We start from the raw sequence: 20,727 nt of genomic DNA, 5'->3' as shown, positions 1-20,727 counted from the left end.
TATTACGTATTGACTTACTAACAACTATATTTTATTAACTTTATTAACTTATGTACAGACAACTGTGATTCTAGGCATGTTTCACAATTATGTGAAATATGAATGAAGGGATTCATTCAAATCTTATCTGGCCAGCTGTTTTTCTCCTCACCATTCCACTAGGGTTAATAACCAGACACCATTACACTAGGGTTAATAACCAGACACCATTCCACTAGGGTTAATAACCAGACACCATTCCACTAGGGTTAATAACCAGACACCATTACACTAGGGTTAATAACCAGACACCATTCCACTAGGGTTAATAACCAGACACCATTACACTAGGGTTAATAACCAGACACACCATTACACTAGGGTTAATAACCAGACACCATTACACTAGGGTTAATAACCAGACACCATTACACAACCAACTCTCCATCCATGAGGATCACAGACACAATCAGATCAAATCATGGAGGTCATCACATGCCATATTGACCAAAGTCATGCCAGTGATAAACTATGAGCAACAAAGACATTACAAAGTCTATATGTTCTACCAAAAGTCACCATTAACAATACTTATGGTGATAATTAATGGTGGTTAAATATATTAAGCAGAATGAATGGGATTATCACTATAGCCATGATCATTCAGCCCTAACACATTGCAATCAATTGAATTGAAACTTAAAAACTATAATAATATATTTAACCACATTGCTCATACTGTATGTGTCATAACATTGCAACAAGACAAAGATTTAGCAAGAGACTTGACAGGTTTGGATGTCAAATTGGGTTCTACTTTTTACTCTAGTTTTTGCTTGCTAAAAGCAGTAGTAATTACTTCCTACACTTCCTACTTAAAACATATTCTATAGCCTAGTTTGTTCTACAAGCTCAACGTGCTGTGATGCAAAGCTTGCAGATACAGTAGTATGCAAGTTTTTGATTTTTTTTTAATACAACTTGAAACTTGAGGGAGGCCCTAGTTAATGTAGATAAAACGACTCTGTATCATTAAATATTGAAACTGCACGTAAACTACGGTACACTCTGTTGGAGCTCCAAACAGTTTTTCCTTGTTTTACTGTTGTGTGTGTATATATATATATATAGGTTAATAATGGAAACACATATGTTTCAAGTTAGCAGATAGTTGGGCCATGGGGGGGGGGGGGGGGAAGAGAGAGAGAGAGAGAGAGAGAGAGAGAGAGAGAGAGAGAGAGAGAGAGAGAGAGAGAGAGAGAGAGAGAGAGAGAGAGAGAGAGAGAGAGAGAGAGATGCAGGTTGGGGGAGTGAGCAGCAGACAGACAGGGGGCTGGATGCTCAAATTAGAACTGTGTAGACTAGACTAGAGTTTCCTCAACACCTCTGGGCTCCGATCACATGACGATGCTGATGAGGTCAGCATGATGCACACCGAGCATGCTCAGCTCAGGAGGATGCCTCACAGAGATCACGTGAACCTGAGAGTATACGCAGTTGTAGGAGTAAGACGAGGAGGATTGTGTCGTGTGTGTGTGTGTGCTTTCAGGATGGTCCCCTGTGGATTCAGTAGGCATCTGTTGCCCCTGCTGCCTCTAATCCCACCCCCCGCCCCTCACATCCCCCTTTGTCCCGTGCAGACGTCACTGGTGTGTGGTGGAGGACCAGCTCGGCTGTGTCCAGCTCTGCCCAGCCGGCAGCCGCGGTTCAAACCCCCCCCCCCCCCCCCCCCCCCCCCCCGGGGAGTGACACAGGTCTGGCCTCAAGGGAGCGACAAGACACCCCAACACCCCCCGCTACTCTCTCGCTAGGACCCCAGGGGGATATCCCCTCTCAGACCTCCAGACATATAGACACACACACACACAGACACAGACACACACCTTTGTATTACTCTACTTGGGGAGACATCAGCATTTCAGGACACCGATTTTATGAATGGCATTTTTACATTTCTTTGCCATTTTTTAACCCGAAACGTTAAAGCCGAAAGTAGCCAATCTACAAGCTCACAACACACAGATATTGTCGGTGTCCAACACTGGTGCACAACTCAGTATGTACGTAAATCAGCCATAACTCTAAAACCAGTCACAACCTCTAAATGACTATGACCCTAACCTGAATGTTTTCCTAATTGTAAGCCCAACTCTAAAAGTTAAACAACTAGCCTCAGCCCTCCACGCTGTTAAATGTTAAGGTGCAAAGACTCAAGGAAACAATGCGAGTGAAGGATACGAGGATGTTTTAGTGTCATGCACTCCGTTACAACCACATAAACATAAACATAGGCCTGTTCATTGTTTGGGGCCGGCAGTGGTTCATCGGGGAATGGGAAGCTACCGGGTTTGATCCCTGGCTGCTTCAGGCTTCGTGATGCCTGGTTAAGTGCCTCAGAGCAAGAGACTTTCCCCATAACTGCTCCCCTATGCCCTCACTTGGAGCAAGCAATCAATACAGAGAACTAATGTCATCCAAAGGATCAATACAAAAGGCCTTTTTCTTTTCTCATTAACCATTGTCCACCTGTCGTTCAGGTTGACATGGTTTACATACAGATTTTCCAAAATGGTAAAAAATAGCAGGACTACAACTCACGACAGTTCATGAGCATGTTGTATATCTATTTTCGCAGTTCATTGTATGACAATTAAATTATTATTGGTAATCTTTGGTGATGTAGGTAGTGCTTGTAAATAGTATTATGCTCTGTTGCTCTCTAGTCTAGTGATAATTAAGCTACCAAAAAGAAGATAATCTTGGCTCAACAGCTTCACAGTAAAAACCCTCGTTTATTTGTAAACTAATTGCTAATGACATTCATTCATTCAAATGATGGTCATTTGAATAATGTAACTTCTTTACATTGATAGCCGCTTGGCAGGAGACCAACCATTGTTTTGACGCTGCTTTGTATTCTAATTGTTGGTCAAACAGAGAAAGTGGCCTGTGTCCCTTTTGATATCAGTGGGGTTGGCGAAAGGGCCTTTCTGTGTGGAGTTTGCATGTCCTCCCTGTGGATTACTGCATGTTTTATGTGAGGGTACCTACTCTAGGGCCTAGAGTAGGTACCCTCACATAAAACATTCAGTAATCCTGGTCACTAAACTACCTCCCCCTGGCCCCCTGGGTGAAAAAATGGGATGCAAAATCGTGGGATAATTTTTTTTTAAAGATTAGGAAGTCAGCATGAACATAACTAATTCCAGTTAACTAAGTTAACTAATTCCAAGCATAGAGTGCCGAGAGAACAGAGTATAGTCGGTGCCTCAATAAACTAGCTACCATGCAGGTAAAACAATGAACCTAGTATCTGTCTGTCTGAATACAAAAATAATCACATTTGGGGTGGAGTAAAACTAACCTACAAAACAAAAACATGAGATAAATGTGTCTACCACAATGTTATTTTAGCCAGATACACCGATACAATTAATTAGGCTACTCACCTAATGCCACGGAGAGTCCATGTTTAACGTAATGATCTCTATGCACACATGCCGTTTTGGAAAGAACTTGGGCCCCTTCCCCACTTCCTTCACAGGTGATACCGCCGATACTAATGAAGGCTCTGTTCAAACAGAGTAAGGGTGCTGCTATTGTGCATGTTGGCTCATTGGAAACTCTCTGCTATACACCAGTGGGTCTCAAAGTGTCCTTGAGTGGGTTAGAAATGTACGGGTGTTTAACTCCCAAAAGTTATTGGGGGGTTCTTGAAATTACAGTAGGAAGTTTGAGAACTACTGCACACTAAATGGAACAGAGCCTAAATTAGTATCATCATCGGTAACACCTGTGAAGGAAGTACGGAAGTGGCCCGGAAGTAGGAACAGTTATTCTGTGTGCACTGTGCATGTAGCCCGCCATTCCAAAGTGTGTACAGTCAGTCTCACAGATGCATGATTTTCATATCGTAAATATATGAACCTTAGATAAAAGCTTGTGTTTAATCCACGTGGGTTCTTCTTTATAGCCACAACAACATTCACGTTCAACAACTGTCATGGCAGCTTGGTTACAACCGAAACGGACTTCCTCTTCCTCTTCAAAATAAGAGTCACTTGTAGTGAATCAGTAGTCAACAGTAGTCAACATTTCTAAGTCTACTTACAGGACAGATAGATGTCACATAGCCTACTGTATGTAGTACTAGAGCAGTGCCCGTTGGAGCCTCTACAGCGGTGCCCGTTGGGCACTGGCCTACTTGGAACGATGCAAGTAAATGCATGCCCCACCCAGACATTATGTCTGTGTTCCTTTTATGCCCATATATTCTTTGTTCTTTGTCAGGCATGCCAAAATAACGCAACATTTGTTTTGACCACGCATGTGCAGTGCGCACTCTCGCACCAGTTATGTATTACCCACACTGTACCTAATTTGGTGTTCATATATTCGAACGGGACTATATGTAAATTATGAAATTCCATTCTATTTAATTTTTCTTTGGATATAATTTAGAACAGTTGGATATTCTAGCCAGTCATTTGCATACCACGGCAGAGCAGCTGGTTGTAGGTTATACAACCACCACACATGCATATATTTTGTTAATTCCGTTACAATGGCCATTTGTTTTTAGGCCATAAATCCTCACACATCTGCATTTCCAGTGCAAACGATCCCAGTGTTGCTGTGCTGTCAGGCTGGTCAGTATTGAGGATATTTGTTGCATTTTGCTATTAGTGTCACTGGTACACTGTAAACTAAAGGGCCGGTGGGCCCATGGGCCATCAATATGTCCGTACACGGACAAATGTGTCCAAAGACTTGGTCTTGTCCCTGGCAAATGTTTTATTTTTTATGTTCTCATAATAGAAAAAATCACAGTACTTTCGGTGGAAATGTTGCACAATAACATAGTGTCATGGAGTTTTATATTAACTGTAGATCGTGTAAGTGCATTAACGGTGAGGAAAGCATCCTTCGCATAATACCTAGTGATTTTGGTGGAAAATGTGGAGTTATTTGAGCTTGCGTCTGCTGTGAGACATGAGAACAAAGCTGTCTCAAACTCCATGGATAAGACCCAAAGGAGTCCAACTAGTACTAGTGGTTTTAACTCTGAGAGTACAAATGGAACCTTTTCCGTTTCTGGCAATATTTAAACAAAAATGTCCACCACAAGCCGATGACCCCTGGCAGGGGGTCACTGGTCTTGTAGTACCCTGCATGCTAGGTCAATTCAGTGGTGGCAGAAGTGATGGAATGGAATCAGCACCTGACCGCTCTATCAATTCCTTTGTTTCTTAGAAAATCAGCGTTTAGCGATTATAATTACCTTTCCCGATTCATTGCAGCCGCCTCCACGGCTTGGGTCCCTCCGACACTAAGGGACACAGGCAGTGGTGGTGGAAAAAGTACTGCCATTTTTTACTTAAGTAAAAGTATCAATAGTGCAATGTGGAAATGATTTCTTAAAAGGTAAAAGTCTGGATTCTAAATGTACTTGAGTAAACGTTCAAAAGTATTAGTATTAAAAGTATTCATTATGCAGAATGTCCCATTTCACAAATGTTCTAATAATCTTTTGAAAATAGCAGATCAATGACTCGCATCGTGTGGCACATTGTGAGTTTATAGATCGGGTACAAGTAAAAGTGCACATAATTGGAAATACTCCAGTAAAGAAAAATACCTCACAATTGTACTTAACTACAGTACTGAGTAAATGTACTTAGCTACTTTACGCCACTGGACACAGGTAAATTGGTTCAAACACATTATACAAGCCAGAATGTGATTTAGCTATTCTTTCATTAAAATCGATTGTATTTTATGATGTTGGAGCCAGCTGGACTGTTGTGACACACCGGATTATCACTATTGTTACTTCAGTGTGTATTGATTGATTGAATACTTTATTAATTTGCAAGGACAGGCACAGGGAAGTACAGTACAACACAAGATCTGCTAAAAAAGGACGTACAGTAACCAGAAAAGTTTTTCGGTTTGTTTCTATAGCTCGCCACCGAGTGGCGTGCAACGAGCTTGTAGGTCTGCTATTTTTGAAAAATCGAAGAACGACCGACATAGAAACATATAGCTTTTTCAGAAAAATGTCATGATGTAGAAGACTTTTTTAGAATCTGATCTCAGGTCAGAATAAGAAGATTTCCTGTGTGCTGCTGCTGTGTCATCGTTCTTTTAGTTGATTCCCCTGGAATCCTGTCGGGTGACTAAGGCGTAAGGCCTGCACTGGATTACTAGGGGTCACTGTGTGCGTGTGTGTGTGTGTGTGTGCGTGTGTGTGTGTGTGTGCGTGTGTGCGTGTGTGTGCGTGGACGGGTGTTGCATGAATAGATACAGCCTCCGTCTGTGCCCCTCCGTATAGTTCTAGTGAACAATGACCTCCGTCGCGGGAGGACAGATTGGCTTGGCAGCTGTTTTGTTGAGCGACGGCAAGCCAGACACACTTCTCTCCCCACCGTGGCCCCGCCAACACACCCCCACACACCCCAGTCCCCCCCCACACACACACACACACCCCCACACACACACACACACACTCTCGCTTTCTCCTTTTGTGCTACTTTCATTGTTGGAGGACTAAATTATTCCAGCCCTCTTCTGGCATTCATGGAGACAAACAGTGACGCGGCAGCTTGGATGCTGGGGGTCGGGTCATTAAGGGGGGGAGGGGGGAGAGGGGGGGGGGGGGGGGTGTTCCGGTGGGCTGACGAGACCCTTCCCTTGCTATCCCCCTTTTCGCAGTGACCACATACAGTATTTTATAACACTGAAATACTAGGCCATGCCCAAGGCACACAGGAATAAATCTGAGTGTAAATTTAAGTAAGTGAGATTGCGATATAGATTTTACTGTGTTGATACTGTAGTGTACATTACACTGTGCAGATTTAAACCCTTCACTGTTGTAATGTAGGCCCATCAGTAGTTAGGCTAGTGTTGCTTAGTAACACTACTGTTAACATTAACAAGGCCTACAATCTTGTGTGTGGAAGGATGTGTGTGGATAGTTGAACTTTTCTATTCTATTACTTTTCAATTGTTATCCAGTGCCTAAAGCAGGTGCACACAATCTCTAGCCCATATCAGGAAGCTTCAGTCTGATAATCAGGCTACACAATCTGTTCATTGAACTCAATCTGTGTAATAGATTATTATATGAACCCTAGCGTACCTATTCTGGAACAGTCGGTGAAAATAGCAGGTTTTACCAGCGGCAATGGGGTTTGGCAATTTTTTGACAAAGAGATGTGGTATAGAGTCTACAGGGTAAAAAGGAGGGGGCAATAGTATTAAGCCCTGGGGGACACCGGTCAACGGAGCTGGGTTTATGTGGTTAACAGCTGACCACCAGCTTGATTTACAAGGTTCCTTGAAGCTTTCTTTTATTGAAGAAAATAACATGTATTCATGAATGGAGGAGCGATCTAACATTGTTCGGCATTCGGCTTAATCTGCAGCACAATGAACAAAAGGCTTGACACTATACTTATGCAATATCCTGAAGCCCCAAACAAACAAACTACATATCCATGGACAAAGAACATCTTAAAGTCCAGCGAATACTTAGTAAAATGGAAATATGTGTGTGTGTGTGTAATGTGCATGCATGCATGAGAAAGATGTGGGGGATACAGGAACATATGTCTATGTCTCTTGTTTTAACAGGGTCACTATTCACTGTAAGCACTTCTCCAACACAACAGGTCCCTCATGGATTCAACTAATCCAAGGACAGTGGTCCTTGTCACAGACTCACAGTGTCTGCAGCCTATAGAGCCGTATATGCTTTAAAACAAAACAATGTTCCAAGGATTACAAATGGGGGACCCCCAGATGGTTCGCTGCATGTGGAACGCCGCCCACCACAAAACATTTATTTACAAGCTTGCGCCGGGGCAAAGTATACCTGCAGTTTACCAACCGCTTACCCATAAACCTATCTGCCATGTTTTACCATGTTGAAAAACATTTTAAAGTAGTTCCGATCTACATCAACACGTTGTGAGCTTGTAGATGGGCTATTTGAAAAGGGGGGTTTTTAAATAGTAAAAACATGGCAAATAAGATTAGGGATAAGGTAGCCGGCTAGTATACTATAGCCCTAAGAAGGGTTCTTCAAATTGTCAATCCTTAATTTTGGCGTGTGAAGCCAAACAGGAGAGGGGCTAGAATGGAAGCTAGTCCTTGAATATACACATAATGACACACACGCGCGCGCGCACACACACACACACAAACACACACACTTCTATTTCACCAATAGTATGTGTTGGATTTTACAGGTACTTCTATTGGAAATGAAAGAGCCTTTTATGCAAATCACAGAGTTTAGATTGTCACCCCATTTCTGCACGGCGGCAGAAGCAGCAATAAACAATAATGTATGTCTTACCTATATTTGGGATAAAGTTGCTTCGGAATCCTTCCCTTTCCCCATGAATTTATCCAACCGGGCAATAGTTTATTAAATGAGCACACTCAAAATGTGAACACAGATCGGTGCAACCATTAACAGGTTCCTGTGTCACACAGTACCTTTTACAAAGGTTCCTACTACCTAAGCAACAGGTAAATGAAAACAGTAAATTAAAAGCTATGGCCCCCTCACGTAGCCTATTAGAAGGACAATATCAGTCAACAGAAAAAAGGTTGGGTATTTGTTATGAATCTATCATGGTTAGTTTGACGTTATACTGGGTTTGTATAGGAAGGGGGTGTGGTAGCTAAAATTAATATCAAATATCTAATTTCTGAATCAAGCAACTTAAAAACCGACTGGGGTGTTCACATAAGCCTGAGTAGATGATAAAATGACAAGTGAAATATCCCCTTCTTACTTTACTGGAGTATTTCCAATGTTCAATACTTCTACTCCACTAACAAATATTGTACTTTTCACTACAATTATTTGAAAACTCTTGCTACTTTTTAGATTTGGACTATTATTAAAAAACATACATTAACGACTTCAGCAGCCGTAGGCAATCATTAAAGAAGAAAAAAAATAATACAAGCTCACAACGCATGTTTATTTATTTATTTGTAAATGAAAGCCGGCGTAGTTGATCATACTACAGAGTCACACGGTGACGGAAGTATCAAGACGAGCAGATCCACAAGTTCGAATGATCTGTCGATCTGCTAGTTTTGACATGTCTATATTTGAAACCTGGAGCAGTACCACATCATAGCCAAGCCGTGAGTTGGTGCTCTGTTATCAAACCTAGAACCTTACAATTCAAAGGTGAGCTCTCTACCAACTGAGACACACCCAGGCACAAAAAGAAACATACTGTAATATGTAGGAGAAGAAATAATGGTAATAACAAATACACCCATGAGTTGACAGTCCGCTTTATAGATTCATTGTCATTGGCTTTAGTTATTCCACATTGGTTTGGTATGGTTCAGTCATTTGTTTAAAGCAGGATTTGTTCTGGTAGGCGCAGAGGGAGGAGACGTATTATTACAGTCTGCTCTAAAGAAGGCTCACTCTTAGATAGATTATGAGCTCCTTATTATAGCTCCTTTAACGCTTGAACCTTTCCCTTGTTGTTCCTCCCCCTCTCCCCTATAGGCTTCCCTCCCAGGATTGGTCGGTGAGTCACCAGCAGTAACGGTGGGGTCCCCCGGGCGTCAGGGCGGTCAGGGAGGCAACAGCAGGCGTGGGACTGGATGTGTGAGGCAGCTTCATGGGCCTGAACGACCATCTGGAGGATGGGACAGGCTGCCTCCTCAGCCTGGGGCTGGATCTGAACTACCTCCACGTGGAAGGAGGCCATCATGCCACCCAGGGCACCACCGCCGGGCACGCAGGGCCCCCGCGGGCCAGAGGAGAAGAGGAGGCGGGAGCCGGCGGTTGTGGTAACGGCAGCAGCAGCGGTAGTAACAGTAGGAGCAGCAGTACCAGCAGCAGTTTGAGCATCAGCAGCATCAGCATCAGCAGTAACTGCTCGGAAGAAAGTGCCGTCTCGGACAGCGATGACGAACGGGTCCAGCGCCGGCTTCCAACACCCCACCGGGACCCCTCTGGGACCCCTCCCCACCGGGACCCCTCTGGGACCCCTCCCCACCGGGACCCCTCCGCACAGAGCCCATCACCCCGAGACTCTCCGCCCGCAGCGGCCACGCCGCCCTCGCAGCTGCCCGCGACGGCGACACCGGTCGCCTCCGTGGATCCCCTCTCGGACTACCGGGCCAAGGTGGACTTCGCCCTGAAGCTCGGCTACCCCGAAGAGCTGGTGCTCCAGGTCCTGAGGAAGCTGGGCCCCGGCGCTCTCATCAACGACATACTGGGAGAGCTGGTCAAACTGGGAACCAAGACGGAGACGGAGCAGCAGGTCGGTGTCCTGCAGGGGGGAGGTCCCACAGCCTACCACTCCTCCTCCTTCTCTGCTCACTCCTCCGCCTCCTCGTCCCGCTCCTCCTCCACCTCCTCCCTGGACTCCTGCCGGTTGCTGTGTCCCTCGCGGCTCCTGGAGGACAAGGAGAACTTGAGGCCGGTCGTTTTGGATGGGAGCAACGTGGCCATGAGGTGAGGAATGGGGGAGGGGTGGGGCGGGGTCTACCTAATGGGACAAAATGAGCGTCGCCAGGTAAGCTGGGCAGCCGGTCCATCAGGGGTTGCTGTCAGTACGGCCTGTAGGGGCTTCCAAGTTCCAATGGATGCAGGTTTTCACTGTGATTCGCTGAGTAAAGGTCTTTTCAGACGGGGAGCGACTGATGCGGCTAGTAATTCATTTTCAATGAGGCGTATACGGCGTGCGTTAATTTTGGACACGGTCTTGTGTGCTTGTTCCGTGCACAAGCCCGCGACTGACTAGACCTAGCTGGATTGTGTTGAGCTTCTTTTTTTACGCAGCGTGTGTCAACCAGAATTGGCTATTAAAATAGCCGTGATTCATTTTGCTCTGTTCCTCTTCACAGTCATGGAAACAAGGAAGTGTTCTCCTGTCAAGGCATCCAACTTGCCGTTGATTGGTTCCTGGAGCGAGGTCACCATGACATCACTGTATTTGTTCCTGCGTGGAGGAAGGAACAGTCCCGACCCGATGCACTCATAACAGGTAACGGACAACCTTATTATTTGCAACTCTACATCTGACCTCACTGATTAATAGTTTAACTCCTGCTTCTCAACTGTGCCATATTAAAGCTCTGTTGTTTGAGTGCGACCTCGCCCTTTAGGGCGGGGTCGCTTCTCGCCCTCAGGACGTCTTACTGGTAATAGTACTGATAATTGCCCTGGCTACTTAACAGACACCATCACACTGATACCACTGGCACTAGTATGTGCGCGCAGGCCAGCACCACATGAACCCCATCACTCATAAGATGCAATGGAAAAGTGGTCACTGCACTCTGCAAAGATGCACCATCAAAAGGTTGCCGTTTCTCATCCCAATGTGGAGGAATAATGCTTAGGGTTTTTATTGTGATCTCTCGCCCTTGAAATATATAATCTGGTGTGTAAACAATAATATCAAATCAAAGCAGTTGTCCTCAAAAAGACACCTACAGTCCATGGCTGGGTTTCCCAAACGCATATGGTGTAAGACACCATGTGCACGGCCTAGAGGGCATCTGAGCATGTGCAGCACTACAAGTCTTACACCATATGCGTTTGGGAAACCCAGCCAATGTCATAAGACTGGAAGGAGCGTTCTGATCATAGTACCAGAGCTGTTCACACTCGTGCAGCTGCAGCCCATCAAGCCTAAAGCTGCGTTCAGACTAATATATATATATATTCGCCTCGGTTCGTCCCGTTTGTACTGCGCCAGGTCGCGCCGCGCCGCCGCCACGCCCGTTCGCGCAATTCTCGTCTTTGAATTGACTTTGTATGTAATCACAAGTCTGAATGCACCTTAACTCATGGTCTGTCCCGCGAGGGTGTCGAAAAGCAGGGAGACCAAAGCTCTATTCTATTGTATTAACAATCAATCAAGTTGCAGCATTAGTTGCAAGACCCAGAAATAAAATGTATTTTTTCACATTTCATAGGTGACACATGCATGAGCATGTACTGTAGATCTGCTTTTTTTTAAAACATATATTCTTTTTATTTTAAGCCATTTTTGGGTTCCGCAGTCAGAGGCTATGGCTACGTGGTGTCCTTAGCATGGAAAGGTTTGGGGACCCCTGGGCTACAACATGAATGATCAAACCACTGTGATGATAACCCCCCGTCTCCCCTTGCAGACCAGGAGATCCTGCGCAGGTTGGAGAAAGAGAAGATCCTGGTCTTCACTCCGTCCCGCCGTGTTCAGGGCCGTCGGGTCGTTTGCTACGACGACCGCTTCATCGTCAAGCTGGCCTATGAGTCCGACGGCATCATCGTTTCCAACGACAACTACCGTGACCTGTCCAATGAGAAGCCAGAGTGGAAGAAGTTCATTGATGAGCGGCTGCTGATGTATTCGTTTGTAAACGACAAGTAAGATTTCCTCACCATAACAAAACTAAACGCTTCCGTGAAACTAAGGGTACCTTCTGGGGTTCCCCAAATGTTGCACCTGAATACTCAAAGCATATTGTGAGATTGTTTAATCGGTTTGTTTGAATTACAAGAACATATATCTAAAGATAGAAAACTGTGGGAAAGAAAATGCTAGCATTGCTGTAGAAAATGTATATATATAGCTCATCAAAACATCAGGATGAGGACGAAAATCAAGGCAAAAAATACACACCTGATGTTTTTTTTTTTTTTTTTTACGATCTAAATGTCAATGTGTTACCTGTGTATTTAGGTTCATGCCACCTGATGACCCTCTGGGTCGACACGGGCCCAGTCTGGAGAACTTCCTGAGAAAGAGACCCATCGTACCTGAACACAGGAAGCAGCCCTGTCCATATGGTAACGACACCAACAACACTTAACTCTATCTTATAAAAGTCAAGCTCAGAGGGCACTAATAGCACTCCTACTCAACAGGGAATCTGTCACATTAGATGCAACATTGACATGATGCCAGGCGTCACATTCAACAAGCCGTTTTCCTGTCACTATTTACATTCTATAACTATATGTCCACTTGGTCGGTACAGTACAGAATGACACTTTGACACTTTACATAACCACTTAACGCATTTAGACCTGAGGCCGATTGTAAAAATGCCTTCTAAATTCTCTGAAAAACGTAAAAGAAATAATAAGGGTGAATATATAATCTCTGTTCTCTCTCTCAGGGAGGAAATGCACCTATGGCCACAAGTGTAAGTTCTACCACCCAGAGAGAGGCAGCCAGCCCCTGCGTGCAGTGGCTGACGAGCTCAGAGCCAGTGTCAAAAGTTCATCATCTGCCAAAAGCCTGCTTGGAGACACCCTGATGATAAAGAGCCTCCATTCACCCAAGGGACAAACGGACGGCATGCTGGTGGAGACAGAACTTGGCCGAGGGCCTTCAAAGAAAAAGCTGGACTCTGGCCTTCATAGTGACTGCTTCGGTGACTTCCTGGAGGACAGGCTGGGTGTCCGGGTCAAAGCCGATGCTGGCAGGGGAAGTAGCAGCAGCAGCAGTAGCTGTAGCGGCAGCATTATCCTGGGGCACCACCTCGCTCCAGGGGGGCCAACAGCAAGCCAGGACAGGTGGGACCAGCCCAGGGGAGGAGATGGGGGTTCCGCAAGACTCGTTGGTGCGTCGGGGCCAGGCCGCAGCGACACCTACCCCACATGCGAGTCCCCAGAGCTGGACTACAGCTGCCTGATGAGGGCCTACTCCAGCCTCAGTCTGGTTGTGCCCCAGAGTCCAGAGAGGTTCTTCCCGGCGGACTTGCGGGCCGGGTCGCTGGCGTCGGACTGCAGCAGCGAGGGCAGCGTCAGCTCGGACTCCTTCTCCCCTGACCCGCTAGATGACAGAGTCAAATGCCACCGTCACCACCGCCCCACCCACTCCCACCACCATCACCACTGCCCCAAACGCTGCTCCCACCCTCCGGCCAGCCACGGTGCTCCCAGTGCGGGGCTTCACCCTCCCCATAGTTACGCCTTGCCAGAGACACTGCGGAGGCTATCCGGCTTTGGTTCGGAGGAGGCTCCGGCCTCCTACCCCCCGCATCCTTCACACTCCTTTAAGCCACCCTTGTTCTACCTGCCTCTCCACCCGCAGCATTCGTCCCTAAGCAGCCGCGCCGGGTGTCCTAGGGACTACCCAGCCCCTCCACCCGCACCTCCCCCCCACACCTCCCCTCTGGGCCACAGTCTACTCGGCTCCCCCTGGCAGGAAAGCAGGCCCCAGGACTCCCGGTTGTACGAGGGGTCGCCCCTTCACGCCAGGAGGGACTATGCTGGATTGAACCAGCATCATCATCATCAGCAGCAGCCTCTGTCAGGGTGGGAGATGCAGTACCAGCAGCCCCCCAAACCGTTTCTCTGCCAGAGCCTCCCGGAGGGCCGCGACGAGGGCTGGCACTCGCCCTGGGGCAGGGACGGTCACTTGTCACCTCGCGGCCTATCTACGTCCCTGCACCCCCACACTTCACTGCCTCTGTCCCACAGCGCTCACAGCAACAACCACGCGCCCGTGGCCCCCCAGCATCAAGAGTCCCCTACCCGGGGTCGATACCAGGACGTGAGGGAGAACGTGTTTGTCAACCTGTGTAATATCTTCCCTCCGGATTTGGTGAGGGTGGTGATGAGCAGACATCCCCATGTGACAGATGCCCAGCAGCTGGCCGCGGCCATTTTGATGGAGAAGTCCCAACAGGGTTACTGATGGTAATACAATGTAACCCGTAAACAGTCCATAAACGGGTGTGGGTCCACACTCACGCAGTTTTGCCATGGACGGTTCAAATTTGTCAAACGATCTGGCACGATCTTGTGCAGCATCAGCAGGGTGAAGCCAGAGGTTGTAGATAACTTGAAAAGGTTAAGGCCAGGTCTGAGGTTTAAGATTATATTCATATCTTACTGCTGCTGACATATTCATGTCCTATACAGTTGCTTATTGGATGTAATAGAGTATGGCCACATGACCAAGATAAATTGTGATATCATATTTTTGAAATTGTATTTAAAGAGGATGAGGATGAGCCTTGGGCTACAGTACAGTAGTACCTTATTTTTCTATCTTCAGAGTTGCTTCTTCAGCACCTTCAGCACTTAATTAACATCGGTGTAGTTTTGCTGGCATTGGCAATGTGCTTTAGGGAGGTTTTTGTTGCGTTTCAAGGTTGGCCGGGTTGTTTTTCTTACGTTGTGCATCTTTAATTTATTTATTTTTGTTCATGTTAAGTTATTAATTTTTTTTGTTCTGTTCTGCACTTTTTATTATTAATTATTATTATTATTATTTAACCAGCTTTCATTTTTACATGATTTTACAATCACATGAGAATAAAAAAAAAGAAAAAAAGAATCTTTGCCTTTGGGTTATACCTCCGTTTGAAAAAAAATGTCAAAAAAGAAAAATAGCCTACCAAACACTTGCATGCATAATGCATGAATTATATTTTCTAAACAGGTCCACCACCTGTTTCAAAGTGGCTGTGGTTAAATTAGATGCATTTCCCATTTAGGGGAAGCGAAAAAGCTACAGCTGAATGTCTCAAAAACTACTCCAAGAAACCCCCATTGCTGCGTTTCTGTTTTTGAAGCTGCGTTCAACTTCCTCTTGCCGGGAGAGCCCTGTCAGGTGACTCCACAGTTTGTGAGGTTGCAATTATTGATTGATTGAATTAAAACATGTCAAGTCTAGATCTGTCCTCAACCTGCACCACAGTGGCCATTTTTAAGTGGCTGTTGAGGAATAAAGTGCAGGTGTACTGTCTGGAGTAGGTATTAACTACTGTTTTTGTTTTATTTATTTATTTAAACATAAGTGTTAATTTATTCCTGTCTTTTTTTTTTTTTTGGTTCTGTATATTAATGTTGTGGTGATTTTGTTTGATGGGGCCGTGTCACATGGCAGGGCTGTCATCGCCAGCACCAGGAGAAGCTTATATCAGCATGGCGTTGTTCCAGGCAGAAGAAACAGGGTATTTCTGGCCTCTGCAGCAGGCCTGTATTTAAATACACCGAACATTACAATACATTACTTACCGGTACGTTACACAGTTAGCTGATGGTTGAAATGTGAAAGATGTGGCAAATGACATAATGTAAGACCACATGATTAGTTTCTGTCTATTCACAAACCACAAGGAAAATCCAGATCTCAGAATGTAGAAATGTTTTTTTTCTGCATAGGGGTAAAACACTCGGGCTGGGCCCTCCATTGAATACAATAGGCCGTGTTTGTGGTTGGGAATCAGGCAGAGGAGAGTGTCGGTCTGGGCACCTGTTCAGCAGGAAACATAACTGGCAGAGATATGCGTTACGTCCCCCTAGTGAAACTCAGGGAACTGGCTGATAACACGTGTATACCGGAGGAGACACATTGTTGTCCCGGGACTACAGTGGGGGTTTAGAAGGGAATACATGGGAGAAATGGGAATTGGCACAGCAACTAAATTGGCGCTGCCTCTGTGTAAATCTAGCCTTGAATAACCACATAGCAACATGTGGCTGTAGAACGCCTCTTCTTGTTGATACAAATTGTATCCTGTTATCGGAATACCAGATCATTGTTTTATATGAGAATATTTATACAAGAAAATATTGCTTTGTGTATATATGTGGCAAATATTGTGTTTGCCACTGCATGTTAGCCTATAGTATATGTGGGGGCCTTAAGTATTTGAGAGCATGAAATGCATTAGTCTTTTTTTAGCAGGTAAAGTTTTCAGAGGTTCCACTACCCGGCTACAGTTGTAGACTATTGAGATTTTATTGGATAATATTTAAATGCGGGCATAATATGTGCATGAAAAGGGATTTCTACATGACATAAAATTGATTGTCTGGTACTGTAGGGAAAGAAAAGCCATTTTGAACTTGGACCAATTTCCTACAATTTGTGTCAAGTGCTGTATAAGTTAAGACTACCTTCAGTCTCATATATTTATGTGATTTCAGTTTTTGTTTTTAAAGCTCCTTTAACCCATTTTGAGCGGGAACCCCTTTGGTGCTATGTTATGCTTTAGCTATTGAAAAATAGCAGATCTACAAGGTCTGCTATTTTTGAAAAAATCGTTAAAATGTGGCACAAATCATTGAATATATATTTCAGAGCGAACATTTTTTAACTAAAATATTTGCTTCTTGGGGGTTCCTGGAATTACATATTTTGAGATGGGGGTCAGGGTCATGTCCAATAGAGATAATTCCGGGGGTCCTTGATATGAAAAAGCTTGAGCACCACCGACATAGAAACATGGGTTTTTCAGAAAGAATTTAGGATTTTTAATCGACCTCAGTCCAAAATGGGTTAAAGTGCTGAGTGAGACTCGCTTTCAGGAGCCATCCATGATGGCCACAGTTGGACTTGGACTTGCCGTTTCCCGACTGTAAAGCCTGAAAATATCAGCGCAGGCTCGTCGTGAGCTTGTAAATGGGCTTGTAAACAGTCGTGCGTGAGACAGTATATATACATCCGGCATAAACATTAGTCCCCCGTACCAGAAGTGCACCTTCCCTGGAAGGGAACCGGCCTGCTTTGTTCACCCTGGTGGTCTATACTAGCACTGTGTGCTAGTGTGTGTACCAGTGTGTGTGGGCACAAACCTAACAACATGGTTAATATGTGCTTTGTTAACTAACGCCTAGCTCTGATTATTCTGAACCATGTTCAGTAAAAGAGAGAGAACATTTTATTTGTTTTAATGTCATGGACTTTTTCATACCAAGTTTTTTTTCCCCCCTGAAATTTCAAAGTGATGTTTACCAGCAATAAGACTTTTATTTTTCTACGTGTGAAATCATTCGGGTCTTGTTGCATAACATTAAGGATCGATTGTATGTTTTAATAGTATTAGTATTTTTTGGGGAAAATGATGAACATGTGTTTGGATATATACATGCCAGTTCATTTGTGATTCTCTGCTCAGATGTTATTTATGACAGAAATACTTTTTATTTTTTTAATAAATTAGGCGTGAGCTTGTAGATCGACGGCCTCACTGTGCTCAGGTCTGTGTGGTCACGTAGTGACGTAGAACCAAAATGAGACGACACCATTCCACTTGTTTTGTCACTCTTACATTCCAAGACGAGTATTAAAAAAAAAAAAAAAAAACCATTGATACACTTTTGATACCTCCACATTTTGTCATCTGTATTTTAATGTAGCAAAAGGCAACCAAAAATAAATAAAATATCAAGTTTACAGTAATGTGATTGTATTCTCAAGATGGTCATTAAGATTGGTTTAATTTAATGGTGACTTTATTGAAGAGACTGGTCTGGTCTGATTCTCTTTATAGGAAAAGCAGATGGCGTTTATTAACATTACACACAAATTATCATTATGTTACCACCAAGAATGCCATCAGAATACTTTTTAAAGAACTGTTGATACATTTGTTTTATTACAGCTTTTTAAGTGTTTACATTTTTACCAAAATATTTCCAATCATATCCAGCTGTAATGCATTTTATTTTCCTCATTATCACTTATTTCAAACCCACATAGTTTCAACATATTGCCACGTCCTAACAATGGTATAATTCGAGAAAGTAGCCGCTTGTTTTCGGTTTGCATGCCAGGTAACAGTAATCTTACATAATTGAATATAATAAATATAAATATAATTTCTCTTATTGTAATAGAACAAATATTTAAATGATTTGAAATCTCTTTTGGAGGGAAATGCTTCAGAGGATGCTGATGAGCTTTAGGCAACGAAACCCAAAAAAGAAAGCTTAATTTTTATTTTGAACATCTTTGAATGCTCTGGCCTGCGTGCCACACAAACACATTCAGGGAAATGAACTGTGGCCAAATGTGAAATATCTTGAACTCTCAATGTTATTGTTATGTATAACTGAGCAATAAAGTGCTACTCAAGCTTGTTTTAAAGATGGAGTGCCGTGTTTTTTTCCCCTTTTTAGTCTCAAATACAACGGTGCAGTGGTGGAAAGTAACTAAGTACTTTTACTTAAATATTGTACAATTGTGAGGTATTTGTACTTTACTTGAGTATTTCCAATTTCCAGTACTTTTACTTCTAACTCTTTAGTTACTAGTTACTTTGGCGATTTTACCACTTCAACCCTATACATTTCGGACATTCGAAAATAGCCGATTGTAGATCTGCTATTTTCAATACATTTTGTACACATTTTGAATTTGTGAAATGGGACATTCTGCAATATGAGTACTTTTAGTACTTTAAGTACATTTTGATGCCGGAACCAGGGAGAGGGGAAAAACGAGTGATCAGTCATGACTCATGTGTTCTCTGCAGTAAATAAATAATCTGTCTGTGTGCGATCTGACCATTATTATATTGATTACACTGTCATGCTCGTTTGAGGACAGGTAGAGAGCACAGCATATACGTACATGTGTTTGGGAATGTTGCTGATGGTTATGCTATTTTGTCATCTGACACCCAAACCATACAGTGTTTATCTACAATGGTATATGTCTCCACAGTGAGGCTGGAAAATGTAGCCTCGCAGCCCTATAGCCTACAAGCCTAATGGTAGGAAAATGGCAACCAGAATAACCCCTTCTGAGTGAAACTCCTCCCTATGCACTGGCCCTATACAAAATTCAGAAACATTACATTGTACAAAATATAGCAAAAATACCAAAACTTACCCAGTCAATATTCTCAAGGCTCCTACTGAATACCCACTGTGGAGGACCTGGAGGCTCTGGAAATATAGAGGATAAATTAGGATAGCAGTTGACCAACATTGCCCCCTACTGTCATAACAAAGAAATCCCTACCCTTTACTGACTCTGGCAGCGTCCCCAGCTGCCCCTCACAAAACACCTGCCGAACTCTGTAAATGGAATATTAAATGACACTAATTAAAATATATCCCCATATCATCAAAATTAATTATCAAAGTATTCTTACCAAGTACTAGGCTGGCACACCTCGTGCCCCCAGGTCACCAACAAACACTCAAATCAGGCTTCTCGCCAAACATGAGTGGCTCAGAGACTCAAAAAGTCTAATATCTCCCCCAGTCCATAGGCAGCGGTGCGACAGCTTGGCTGACAACACTGCAGAGCAGCGATCCAGGAATCCCGAGTTGGTGTTGGCTAGACCTCACTCTCGCAGCAACTAACATTGGAGTACAAACAGAAGTAACAGATGACCTTCTCTGTTACACAGGTGTGTGTGTGTGCATTTTCTTACCTTACACGGCATCAAAATACACAAAGCATGTTGTGCATCTGCTTTTTTTGTACAGTATCAAAACAAGTTAGGCCTATATACTTGATGTATCACTGTGAAGAATCTTTGTATTATTATTTTTTTCTTGCTGTGGTTCACCACTAATTAGTATAGGCTACCACATGCAAAACAAATGGGAGGATAAACCAATAAATGTCTCTGAGATTTTTTATTTATGAATTTTAGGGATTTTTCATTTGGAAATGTATAAAAACACAACCTTTTACTAGCTTTTAATGAAGAACTGCTATTTTATGTAAATTCATTGAAATGTATGAAAAATAAAAGGAAACAAAAAAAGAAAACAGAAAAGAAAAGACAAGAAAATAAAAGAAACCTGTGAATGTAGGTTATGTAATGCTTGGACTTATTAAGACAACAACAAAGCCAACTTGAGTATTGTTTTTTTTTGTTTTTAAAAATGTCTTTGTGTGCTTCATCATTTCCAGGAGACTAATGAACACTACCACGTGTTGAACACATAAATACATCAATAAATAAATCAATAAATAAATAAATACGCTCTTATGTCAATGC

At 43.7% G+C, this 20,727-nt stretch overlaps 1 protein-coding gene across 1 annotated transcript; it reads left to right on the top strand.

Annotated features, from left to right (window-relative positions):
- Positions 1–9,644: 9,644 nt before the first annotated feature.
- On the top strand, positions 9,645–14,669 carry LOC310866562 (putative ribonuclease ZC3H12C; the record flags this gene model as incomplete). Its single annotated transcript, XM_083776210.1, has 5 exons — positions 9,645–10,486; positions 10,879–11,018; positions 12,154–12,388; positions 12,705–12,811; positions 13,144–14,669. The coding sequence occupies 5 exons, from the start codon at positions 9,645–9,647 to the stop codon at positions 14,667–14,669; spliced, it is 2,850 nt and encodes a 949-aa protein (XP_083632336.1).
- Positions 14,670–20,727: the final 6,058 nt, after the last annotated feature.

The sequence above is a fragment of the Protomyctophum parallelum genome (assembly GCF_964188405.1).
Source record: "Protomyctophum parallelum genome assembly, chromosome: 11".
In the NCBI taxonomy this organism is placed as follows: Eukaryota; Metazoa; Chordata; class Actinopteri; order Myctophiformes; family Myctophidae; genus Protomyctophum; species Protomyctophum parallelum.
Note: the sequence above shows the minus strand (reverse complement) of the source record. Positions and strands in the feature narration are given on the sequence as shown.